This window comes from Crotalus tigris, unplaced genomic scaffold (assembly GCF_016545835.1).
Source record: "Crotalus tigris isolate CLP2741 ecotype Arizona unplaced genomic scaffold, ASM1654583v1 scf7180000022411.5474196:2289641, whole genome shotgun sequence".
NCBI classification, from domain to species: domain Eukaryota; kingdom Metazoa; phylum Chordata; class Lepidosauria; order Squamata; family Viperidae; genus Crotalus; species Crotalus tigris.
The window spans coordinates 895,217-907,530 of NW_024099112.1; the positions used below are offsets into that span (position 1 = coordinate 895,217).

At 37.3% G+C, this 12,314-nt stretch overlaps 1 protein-coding gene across 7 annotated transcripts in view; it reads right to left on the minus strand.

Annotated features, from left to right (window-relative positions):
* Window positions 1–12,314, minus strand: part of LOC120296999 (rho GTPase-activating protein 39-like) — a 130,753-nt gene that overhangs the window by 18,407 nt on the left and 100,032 nt on the right. For all 7 annotated transcript variants that reach the window (XR_005553652.1, XM_039319102.1, XM_039319098.1 and 4 more), the window contains exons 4-6: window positions 11,125–11,677; window positions 9,819–9,908; window positions 5,881–5,954 (exon numbers count right to left, since the gene is read on the minus strand). Coding sequence is in view for 6 of the 7 variants with exons in the window: in XM_039319102.1 (XP_039175036.1) it covers window positions 5,881–5,954; window positions 9,819–9,908; window positions 11,125–11,677 (717 nt within the window). In the remaining variant the exon portion in view is untranslated. The remainder of the gene's footprint in view (window positions 1–5,880; window positions 5,955–9,818; window positions 9,909–11,124; window positions 11,678–12,314) is intronic.

Genomic DNA, 12,314 nt, shown 5'->3' on the forward strand with positions numbered 1-12,314 from the left:
TACTACAAAGATCCTGCAGGCGAAGGGCAATGTGGACAACTGTGGGATCTGGCAGGGTGAGAGCTGTGAACCATAAACACAAAGCTTGCGCTGTGTCCCTGCGCAACAGTTACAGTGCCCTTGCTGACCTTAATAGGAACATTAAGGAGACAGGTAAAGGTATTTGTGAAGATAACTCAAATAAGCAGGGAATTGTGGTCTGAGATGAAAAACTAGATTTCGACAGGGAGAAGTGTGAATCAGGTATTACACATCAATCATGCAAGAACAGAAAGGCATCCAAAAAGAGAAGCTACCTTTTGGTAGGTGATTCAATTATAAGGGATGTAAATTTAGGAAAGGACACAGAGGCTTCGAAAGAGGTCAGGTGTCTTCCAGATGCTACTGCCAGTAGGGACAAGAAGCGTATTTCTAAAATAATCAAGAATGGCAGCAAGGACTGTGATGTGGAGGCTATTGTACATTTTGGCACTAACAATCTGTTCCAAAAAGATGTATTCTCTGTGCAGAACGATTTCCAGAGCTTGGGGAAGGAACTTAGCAGAATAGGCTGTAGGCTTACTTTCTCAGAGGTTTTACCAGTGTATAAGGAGCAAAATGGAAAAGGCCAGTGCATAGCACAATTCAATATGTGGCTAAAGGAGTGGTGTAAAGGGGAAGGCTTTGGATATATTAGTCACAATGTCTGTAGCTGGTCCAATAAAAAGATGTACAAAAGAGATGGTTTGCATCCATCAAAGAAAGGGACTGAGTTACTCAGCTATAAATTCACAGATTTTCTGGAGGGAAATTTAAACTAAACAGCGGGGACAGTGAGTTAACTGATACAGAACAACCCTGTCCCCGGCAATCTAAAAATTATAGGGCTATCAGTGCATGAAACATAGATGTGTGTGTGGACAAGAATACCAACCTTGCTGTCAAGCAAAATCAAACTCTAATAGCGAGTGCCGCACAAAGTGCACTAACCAAATAGGTGGTAAGACAATAGGGGAACTCAGGCACCACATAAGTTATGTAGAAAGTAAACACAGGGCCGGTCATAAAAGACTCAAATATCTATACACCAACGCACAGAGTATGAACAGCAAACAGGGTGAACTAGAAATTCAGGTTAATGAGGGCAGATATGATATTGTTACCATTACGGAAACATGGTGGGATGAAACCCACACATGGAACACACAGCTAGAGGGATTTAAATTATTTAAAAGAAACAGACCAAATAAAAGAGGAGGTGGAGTTGCTCTCTATATAAGAAATAACTACATCTCTACAGAAATAGAGCACAACGATGATAAAAACTGTCTTGAATGCATTTGGGTCAATATAAAAAGGGGGGGGGGGAATGACATTGCCATAGGTTATACTACAGGCCACCCAACCAGAGGAAATAGATGAACTTTTTGCTAGTCGGCTAACTAAGATATGTAGGAAGCACATCACAATAGTAATGGGGAACTTTAACTACCCTGACATCAACTGGGAGACAAACTCTGCACCAAGTGGAAGATTAAACAGGTTCCTGGCAAACCTAGCAGACAACTTTGTCTCCCAAAAAGTAGAGAAGGGAACTAGGGGATTAGCCATTTTGGATCTAATTCTCACTAACAGAGATGAAATGATAGAAGGTGTTGAAGACATAGGAACCCTGGGAGGAAGTGATCATGCAATATTAGAATTCAACATTATGGAAGCACAAGCAATAGAACACAGTCAAACTAGAGTCTTGGGCTTCAAGAGAGCTAATTTCAATAAACTTAAGAGAGGGCTTGGGAAGGATTCCATGGATGAGAATCCTCAAGGGGAAAACAACTCAAGAAGCTTGGGAAATTTTGAAAAATGAGATAATAAAAGCCCAGTCTAGAACAATACCAACAAAGAGGAAAAATAACAGTTCTCAAAAGAAACCAGCATGGCTGCATAAAGAACTCTCTGACAAATTGAAACATTAAAAGGACAAGTATAGAAAATGGAAAGAGGGGCACATATCTAAGTCAGAATATCAGCAAATAGCCCGAGCCTCCAAAGATGAAGTGAGGAAAGCCAAGGCTCAACATGAACTAAGGCTTGTGACCAAAGTCAAAAATAACAAAAAAAAAGCTTTTTTCAACATGTAAAAAACAAGAAAAAGTTTAAAGAAATGATTGGTCCATTAGTAGGAGAAAATGGCAAGAAGGTGACAAGCAACAGGGAGAAAGCAGAACTACTTAACTCGTTTTTTTTGCATCTGTCTTTATGCAAAGGGAAAAAACAGTCCAACCTATCAAAAACAGTCCTGTAAAAAACAGATTAGAAACACAAGTTAAGGTAGGCAAGAAAATGGTAAGTGAGCATCTGTCCACCCTAGATGAGTTTAAATCACCAGGACCAGATGGATTACACCCCAAGGTTCTCAAGGAACTGGCAGATGTGATCTCAGAACCATTGAACTATATTTTTCAAAGATCCTGGAGCACAGGGGAACTACCAGAGAACTGGAAAAGAGCTGATGTAGTTCCCATCTATAAAAAAGGAGAAAAATGGACCCAGGAAATTACAGACTTATCAGCCTGACCTCAATACCTGGGAAGATCCTGGAAAAGATAATCAAACAACGAATCAGCGAACACTTAGAGGCAAACAAAGTCATTACTAAAAGCCAACATGGGTTTGTCAAAAATAGATCACACCAGACAAATCTTATTGCATTCTTTGCCCAAGTGACAAAATTAATGGATCACAGGATGCTGTGGACATAATTTACTTGGACTTCAGTAAGGCATTTGATAAAGTAGATCACAACCTACTACTTGACAAGATAGAAAAATGTTGGGTAGACAGCATCACCACCAGATGGATCCGTGGCTGGCTGACCGGCCGTACTCAGCGTGTGGTCCTCAATGGAACCGCATCTACATGGAGGGAAGTGTGTAGTGGGGTGCCCCAGGGCTCTGTTCTGGGCCCAGTGCTCTTCAACATCTTCATCAATGATTTGGACGAGGAGATAGATGGGGAACTTATCAAATTTGCAGATGACACCAAGCTGGCAGGAATAGCCAATACTCCAGAAGACAGGCTTAAGATACAGAAGGATCTGGACAGACTTGAATACTGGGCACTATCTAACAAAATGAAATTCAATGGTGAAAAAAGCAAGGTTTTACATTTAGGCAAGAAAAACCAAATACACAAGTACAGTATAGGGGTTACCTTGCTCAATAGTAGTAACTATGAGAGGGACCTCGGAGTCCTAGTGGACAATCACCTAAATATGAGCCAGCAGAGTGCTGCAGCTGCCAAAAAGGCCAACACAGTGCTAGGCTGCATTAACAGAGGGATAGAATCAAGATCACATGAAGTATTAATACCACTTTACAATGCCTTGGTAAGGCCACACCTGGAACACTGCATCCAGTTTTGGTCACCGCGATGTAAAAAAGATGTTGAGACTCTAGAAAAGAGTACAGAGAAGAGCAACAAAGATGATTAGGGGACTGGAGGCTAAAGATATAAGGAATGGCTGCTGGAATTGGGTATGTCTGGTTTAATGAAGAGAAGGACGAGGGGGGACATGATAGCAGTGTTCCAATATCTCAGGGACTGCCATAAAGAAGAGGGAGTCAAGCTATTTTCCAAGGCATCTGAAGGCAGGACAAGACGCAACGGGTGGAAACTAAGCAAGGAGAGAAGCAACCTAGAACTAAGGAGAAACTTCCTGACAGTAAGAACAATTAACCAGTGGAACAACCTGCCTCCAGAAGCGGTGAATGCTCCAACACTGGAAGTTTTTAAGAAGAGACTGGACAGCCATTTGTCCGAAATGGTATAGGGTTTCCTGCCTGAGCAGAAGGTTGGACTAGATGACCTCCAAGGTCCCTTCCAACTTTACTACTACTACTACTACTACTACTACTGAGTTGGATCTGCTTGTCTAGTAATATCTGGGGAGAGGGTTTGCTCAGTCTCATTACCAGAGGAATGCCATCTTTGGAATGCCAAGCTTAGCTCCTTCAGTTATGCACCATCTACAACAGAACGCTTAACCCTATTTCAACCATTCTCAGTTTATTGCCTTTTTAGACAATGTAGAGACAAGTAAGTTCATGATACCCACAAATAGGGAATTGGACCAACTGAGTATTACTGTACTGATTCTTTTTTTGTTTTAATTTTATTCTACGGATGCTGTAAACTGGTCAGAGTCTCTGGAAATAAAGTGGTAAATAAGCTATCATAACAAATAAAATCAGTGCACTTTCATACAGATCTTCTGTTTCTCTTAGTTTCCTAGATAAGCATAGGTCTTTTTTTTTGTTATAATTAATTCTTACTCTTTATCATTTATTATTCTTACATTTCAAGTCAGTCTTCCACTCGACATGATGGGGCCATATAAATTGATCTTTACTGTCTAACATTGCTAATGTTTTTCAGTAAGGAGGAGAAAGTATAGACTAATTGTTGTGGTCGTAATTCGAGGCACCACATGACTGGACTCAATTTTTGAGCATTTTTATGACAGATGCAAAGACAATCACTGCAACTATTAGGGCAGGGGTGTCAAACTGCTGGCCCGGGGGCTGGATATGTCATGCTAAAACCACGCCCACCCCCTTGCCAGCAATCGGAAAAAAGTCGCAATATGTCACAAGTCACATGACTTTGCAAGTTTGACACCCGTGTATTAGGCAAATCACATAGTTGTTAAAATAATCCATTTTTCCGAATGGGTGAGTGGGGTTGGGTTTTTTTTTGCCGGAAATCAGCAACAAACATTGCAAATCATGGTCACATGACCATGGGATGTTCAAGTTGCTAAGTGCCTGCAAGGAGATCAGATGACTGCAGGGGATATGTGGCAGTCATAACTTCAAGGTTGAGCTATAAGTAGCTTTTTTGACATCATTCATAAATTCAAACAGTTGTTAAATGACCGATGATGAGGACTATATGTAATTAGTTTGGGCAAATCTTAATCAGTATGTCACAAGTTCAACCAGTCCAATTTTAGCCGAAGTATCTTATTATATGCAAGTGCAGATCTCTAATCTAAACTCTACTTTGTAACCCAACACATTGCTGCTTTTATATCATTAACCAGGGAACTTAATTAACTTTAGCTAGCATGGAAATATATATAAATGCTCTTTCAAAGTTCTCATGTTACATCAAGACTGGTTTTATGCCTTTCTTTTCCTCTTAAAAGCTGAAAGGAAATTAGATGTTTTGTTCATTCTGTTTTGTTCAACTAGTGCTTTTTTGCCTTTTTGAACTTGACAAATTAACTTTAACTCAAAGAGCTCTTTTTGACATATATTGTTTATCTTTACTGTATTTCCAAAAATACAATATCATGTTGAGTTCAATTATTCCATCAAAACATTAAGATATTCTGAAAATAAGAGTTATCATAGATTGTGTCAGAGGCAATTTGCATGCATTTATGCATACTCCAAGCTTGATGGCAGCATCCACAGAATTAGCTGCAACATACTGATTCTGATTCAAAACACTGCTCTCCCTGACTCAATACTTTCAACACTAATTGCTAGTAGTTACCAATACAAAATCTTATACAAAGTTAATTCTGACTGCTAAAGTATTTTAGCATGTCTATTCAACATATTTAAAAGAATCCCAAACCTGATTTTATTTAATAGTCCTTCTCAGATTTACTTTTCTTTCCTTCCATATTTTTTCCATAAAGAAGATCCAGTAAAATGTTTCAGATTTTGTTTTCAGTCCCTTAATAGTAGTACAATAAGAATGTACATCTGTACTTTTTAGTCTATTTATTCTCATTGCTGATAAAAGCAATCTCAATAGTTATAGTGACAAAAAAGGAAAAAGAAAAAAAGTATTCATTTAAATTAAATTAGGATATTTCAAATTACTCACTTTTTTGCCTCCAGTGATTGCTACTTTTTGCAGCTTTCGGTAACAATACCTGGCATAAGTACTGATTGGTAGACCTAGCAGATAAAATGAACAAATTAGAGTGGACTTGGAAAACTCCTTTAAAAAGAAAATGATCCAAGAGCATGAATATCTGTACATTTTCTCTAACCCTCAACCTTACCTTTATCATCAAATATTAAGAATTCTACATACATTCATAGAAACATTGTTGTTGAAATTTGGACAGATTTCTCCAAGAAAATAGTTTTGCAATTGTTTTGTTTTCTCAAAGTATTTTCTCCCTATACTTAATTCAGTTTTGGCAGTTTGACCTAGGAGAAAATCTTACATTTTTCGGTGAAGAGTGCTATAAAAACACCATATACTTTACACTGCTAATAACTGGACCATTTATTCGCCCAACTCTAAGCTATTTCTAAAGTTTGTTTTATTCTTAAATCTGTATTATTAACTCATCCAAAAATCATAACATATAAAAGACAAACTTTCCCCCGAAAGATTCATTGTTTATTCAAATTCCATTGCTTTTCTAAAAAAACTGACTATATCTTCCTGCGTTTTGGACTAGGAAATACCTATTTGTTTTACCCATTAAAACAAAACAAAATTATACCGGTAATTGTTTTTTCCACTATGTTTCGGGGAGATAGTTGCCATTATTAGCACTACTCTCAGACTAGCTTTAATATCAAATTCATTTTTGCTATTGTCTAGAACAGTGATGGCAAACCTTTTAGAGACCGAGTGCCCCAAAACTGCCCCACCCCCGCTCTGCCCACCCGCCCTGCTCCACCCTCATCCTGCCCACCCTCAGGGCCATCCATAGCCCACCGCAGATCGCCCAGGAGGCCCGGCAGCACCATGGTGTCCACACCCTCTGCCCGTGCCCCTCAGCATCATCTGCTGCCCAGCTGACATGTGCTTGGCTATGCTGCTCCGCGCAGGCCACACCCAGGGATGACTCTCCTCCAGGGGGGGCTGCTGGTGAGGACGGGGCTGTGATGGGAGGCAGGGCTGGGATGATGGTGTGCGTGCCCACAGAGAGGGCTCCAAGTGCCGCCTCTGGCACTCGTGCCATAGGTTCGCTACCACTGGTTTAGAAAGTTTATCTTGAAATTATTACATAAGGTTGTCTGAGGAAACGTTGATAGTTTTAGCATGCTCCCAAACTGCCATTTATATATGTATACATTTATTTAAAATGTATCTTATCTTATGTACCATAAATGGGCAGCCCATAACACATTAAACAAACAAATTCATACATATACATACATACATACATACATAAATCTACCATCAAAGCATCCCAGCACCCAACACTCCTCAACATTTAGATTTTGAACTCCACCCTCACCCTAAAACAATACTTGGATTTTGTCATAATGTGCTATACTTAGAAATGATATCTGTTACACATCTTTGGACTATTAGTTTCAGCTAGTATAATGTGCCTGCTGCTATCTGCAATATTGATAAGGCCTTCTAATGCTGTAAACTTGCTAATACCCTACTGTTAAATTAAAGCTATTGCCTGAGTCACAAGGCTTAAGCTTACTTCTTGGATAAAATTAACACAGAGCAAGTAATGAAGGAAAAAAATGCCATTTTTGTGTTGCAGATAGTTTATCTTATTTAAAGCGTTTATAATGGTCACCCAATTCAAACAATTTTACTCTGGATAACATAATTGACCAACGACAAAAACCTCTGAAATAAAATAAAAAGAACCAATTTAAAGCAAGTATTTTTTTTTTTAAAATCTGATGATATGGAGCTCAAATGTATTGCAGAAGTGCTGATCATCCTAACCTCAAATTCTCAAGAAAAGTGCCAGACTTTTACTGCCTTTCTAAAGACTTGCAGTTGTTTTAGCAATACAGAGTGACATGCACTTTGGGAATAGTATTGAGGTAATAGGGAAAAAAAATTCTGAAACAGATAGAAAGTTCTTGTTAAAAGAATTATTTAAAAAATAAGGAAAAAAACATAATACAAAAGACATGAATCAAGGGAAAATAAGTAAGAATCAGCTGAGGAATATTTGGTAAGGAATCCTACATTAAGGTGCTTTTGTGTAAAAAGTGTAAAAAGAAAATATCTCTAAATCAAATGCAACTGTGCTATTGCATGTAAATGTTTGGGTACCTCTTATCAGAAGCTTCAGTGAACCTCTATATAGTCTCCGTTGTTTCAATGAATCTCTAACTAGTAAGTATGCACTTAATTATGCAGAAAGAAGTCATATTCATTTAGGGGCTCCTGAAAACATACAGTTTGAGCAGAACTGCCTACATTTTTGCATACAACTGCACAGATATAGAGAGAATTACACTTGAAATGCTACATGCACTTTTGTTTGCTGCATCTACTAAAGGATATCATACACTGGAAAAACTACAGTAGATTTGAAGAAATTTCCTATATGGGAAGTCCCAAACATTTAGGGAATTTTAGTTTAAAAACATTTATAAAACTATACATAATGTAGGGGAAAATGAGACATCCAAGGATTATCCAACAAATCTCAATTATATAATGAATCTGATAGACTGAAGACTCAGGAAAAACAAAATAAAGCACTTTTAATAAGCCAAATAAGAAATTTCATAAATTAACCAGCATAAAACTTGGAGAGGATTACTAATACGAAAGAATTCAAAAAGGAATTAAACTGATTTATGAAGATAAAAGTATCAATGACTGCATACTATCTCCAATATCAGAAACCTCCTCCCTCAAAAATCTGCTGTTGTTTGATATCATATTGGGGGCTTCCAAAAATTATGTATATTATTTAATGTGAGGAATATGGTGATAAAAAGGCCTTTAATCTTATATAATATGAAGGTGCCAATATTGCGCCAGTCAAAAGGAGCACTGAGAAAGTATCTACAGACGCTTCACCACCTGGACATAAACTATTTCAACTCCTCTCCTCAGGATGCAGCTATAGGGCACTGCATGCCACAACAACTAGACACAGGGACAGTTTCTTCCCTTGGGCCATCACTCTGCTGAACACTTAATTCTCATAGTATTGACTAATACTACATATGATGCAAGACAATACATTAAAATAATCGGAAATTGCTTGAAGAGTAAAACAGATACCAACACTCTTAAGAGCAGGTGAAACACTTTTCTAAATAAGAATAATGAAAATTATCTAGGTAGAATATAGGGGTATGTGCGTGTGAGACTGAGTGTGTGTGTGTGTGTGTATGTGTGTGTGTGTGTGTGTGAGAGAGAGAGAGAGAGAGAGAGAGAGAGAGAGAGAGATTGACTCTCAAAGGAAAAAAATATTTTAGTAGATGAGACTGTGACATAGCAGAAGCTGCCTGAACTTATTTTTTATTAGGATTTTTAAAAGTAGGCATTAGCTATCGGACTGAATTTATGTTCCAAGACTATAAGGAAATGGAAAAAGACGACCATCTGCATAGAAGAGAAGTATGACCAAGTTAGCATTTTTGCTGGACTTTTTTGAGGCTTGGGGCCAATGATTATAACTGATCCCATCTGTATGGAAAGATCCCAACTGCTTTATGAAAGTAAGGTTGCAACCCAACGTGTGTTTATTTGGCTACACATTCTGTTGAAATAAATGAGACCCTAGATTGAAGTAGTATTTATTTATAGTTAATCTCAGAGTTGTGAGATTGGGACACTACAGATGCTATGTTACTATATTAGACTACTATATAAAATATTCCACAGAATAATGAATAAAATAACAAAATAAATTCTATAGTAGTTCATTTTGCATTTGTTTCTATTTCTGTATTGCTGATTCTTGCATATGCTCCAGACTGAACTTACCTATATTAAAGTACAGACAACCGTAATAATGTGTGCCAGAAATCTGTGATACTCAAACAAAGATATATGTTGATTTTTATTTTCTTATGTTTTACCTTCATCCTCTGTGCTTTGTTTTCTCTTTTTCCTGGATTTTGAGCTCTTTTTGTTTTTCAGATCCAGAAGTTCCTTAATGCGTTGAGTGACTGAAAATATAAAGTATTTTTAATTGAGTGATGGCAAGATAGTCAAATATTCACTGTCCTCTTCACAGCATCGCTTCCCTGAATAAATCCAAAGTGCACCTTCCTGTGAAATATGTTTTGCCCATCTCTATCTATTGTTTTTCTTTACGCTTATCACAATCAGAAGCATGAGTCTAAGGACCAAAACTTAATGTCTCACAAATTATTTGAACAATGTATACAATCGGAATGACTTTTGAATTTAAAATGTTTTCTCAAATTATTATTTTGTCTAAGAATATCTGAAATATTTGTTTCCCCAAACTTTTCAAACCAGTATGAATTGTGTTCTATCTGGGCTTTATGCTATCAGAATCCAGGGATATAAAAAGAGACTTCTAATTATTTGCTTTCTGTAAACCTCAGAATACCAAAGAATGAAAAAAACTTCCTTGTATGAACATCCATTTTTTCCAGCATTCAGCCTAAAACTTTAAACATATGACAATTAATTATATTTGCCTAGATGGGTAAACAATTTTGTCTGATCTCAAAAACTAAACAAGATTAGGCCTCTTAGGTCTTGGGTGGGAGATTACCAAGCAGTTCCAGGGACTGTAAACTAGATTAGGCAGTAGAAAAAACTTCCTGGAAGAAGGCAAGGGCAATTAACTTCCATACTGTTGTCAAGAAAACTTTCCTATGGTTACTAGCAATTAAATTTGATCCAAGTGCACTTTTATATATGCCATAATTTAATGTTAATAAATAGTTTTAATAGTTGAATTATGTTGATTTACTTTTTGTTTTAATTGTGTACGCTGCCTAGTCATATGCGAGTGTGACTATATTAATTAATTACATCAATCAATCAATCAAGGATTTTCGTGGGAGCTTTATAATTTCTTGGAACATTATCAAAAATGTTATTCTTTTATAGATTAAACATTTTTTGTTTTAATGAAACTGAATCTCTACAATTAAATCTAAACAGCAATAAGCTCACTGAACATTACAAGGAATTTTCTTTTCATTTTGCCTAGGCCAAAGAAGCCAGGTTCTTGGGCAACAAATACTGCATTTCATTTTATAGGAAAGAAAGCAAGCTTTGGTCCTGAGTACCTTTACTAATATGCTCTGCATTGTATTATGGTAACTTACCCCTATTATAATTTACTTTATTTTATCTATAGGGGTTTAAAACACTGTAATTTACTTTATTAAATAAAGCACTTACTATTTTCATCTGCAATTTGGCTGAGGTGACGATAGATGTAACCTTCCAAGTAAGATTGAAATTTGGGTGATGGGGAGAAAAAGGCGAGACTAATTGCCATAAGTTCCCAGCCCCGTGCCAGACTTTGGTAGCACATATTGTCTGTTGTTTGTCTGATTAGCTGAATGTATAGTTCATCCCGTAAACCTTGAATACTCCAGCATTTGGTGATGGTTATCAAAGCCACATTATTGCGGTCCATTCTGGCTTGCCGGTCACCCATATAGATTTGTATCAGTTTAAATATTTCACAAGCTTCCTTTTTGATGGTGTCATTACTGGTGATAAGCATTGGCTTTTTGATGGAGCCACCATTCCAAGACAACATGTTGGCAATGGAGAGCCTCCGCCGAAAGATACCCTGAGTATGCATATTAAGATTTTTGGAAGCCCAGTCAGTCATGCTGCTTTGGGAGATGGGCTTTCGTATGGTGTGGAAGGGAAACTGATATCCAACGTTGGTTCCAGATTGAACGTTGTTCTCTTCATGAGAATGAGACCCTATTGTTCCGCACTGTAAAAACAACAGATAAAAAAATCATGGAAAAGGTGTCTGAGCTAATAATTTTCTTTGAACAAAAATTGCTGAATTTGGTCATTTTCTTCATCTGGTACCTCTAGTATCTGATTCTAGAAAACTATAAGGCTAACATTAGACTATTCTATTTTATTCATTCTAAGAATGCAACTCAATTCCCGTATTACTGCTTGTAGAATTTATTTATTTGAACTGACAAAAAGAGAACTGTGGAATTCTGGGTGCTGATAAATGAGCAATAGGATGGATCCTGATATTGCTATAAGGCAAAAACCTCCTCATATTGTTGTAGGTTGGCTCAAATTAGTTATTGCAAAAATGATGAGACACAGGACTTGGCCATAAGGAATTCCTCTGTTGTAGTTTTTCAGTACTATCTCTTCATATTAAGTTGCCTTAGCAACATTTATATTGTTTAATTACTTTATTTGATTTTTAGCTCTCAACCTTAAAATGGAGTCACCTTAAAAATGGAGCCTCTTTAAAAACAGAGTTTCCAAAATATCACAAGAATCACACCTGCTTGCAGAATAGCATGAGGCTATCATGAGGAGGAAAGCTGAGCCTTGCATCAGCAGGGTGCTTCTTCCAAAAGCTGCAAAAAACAGAATGG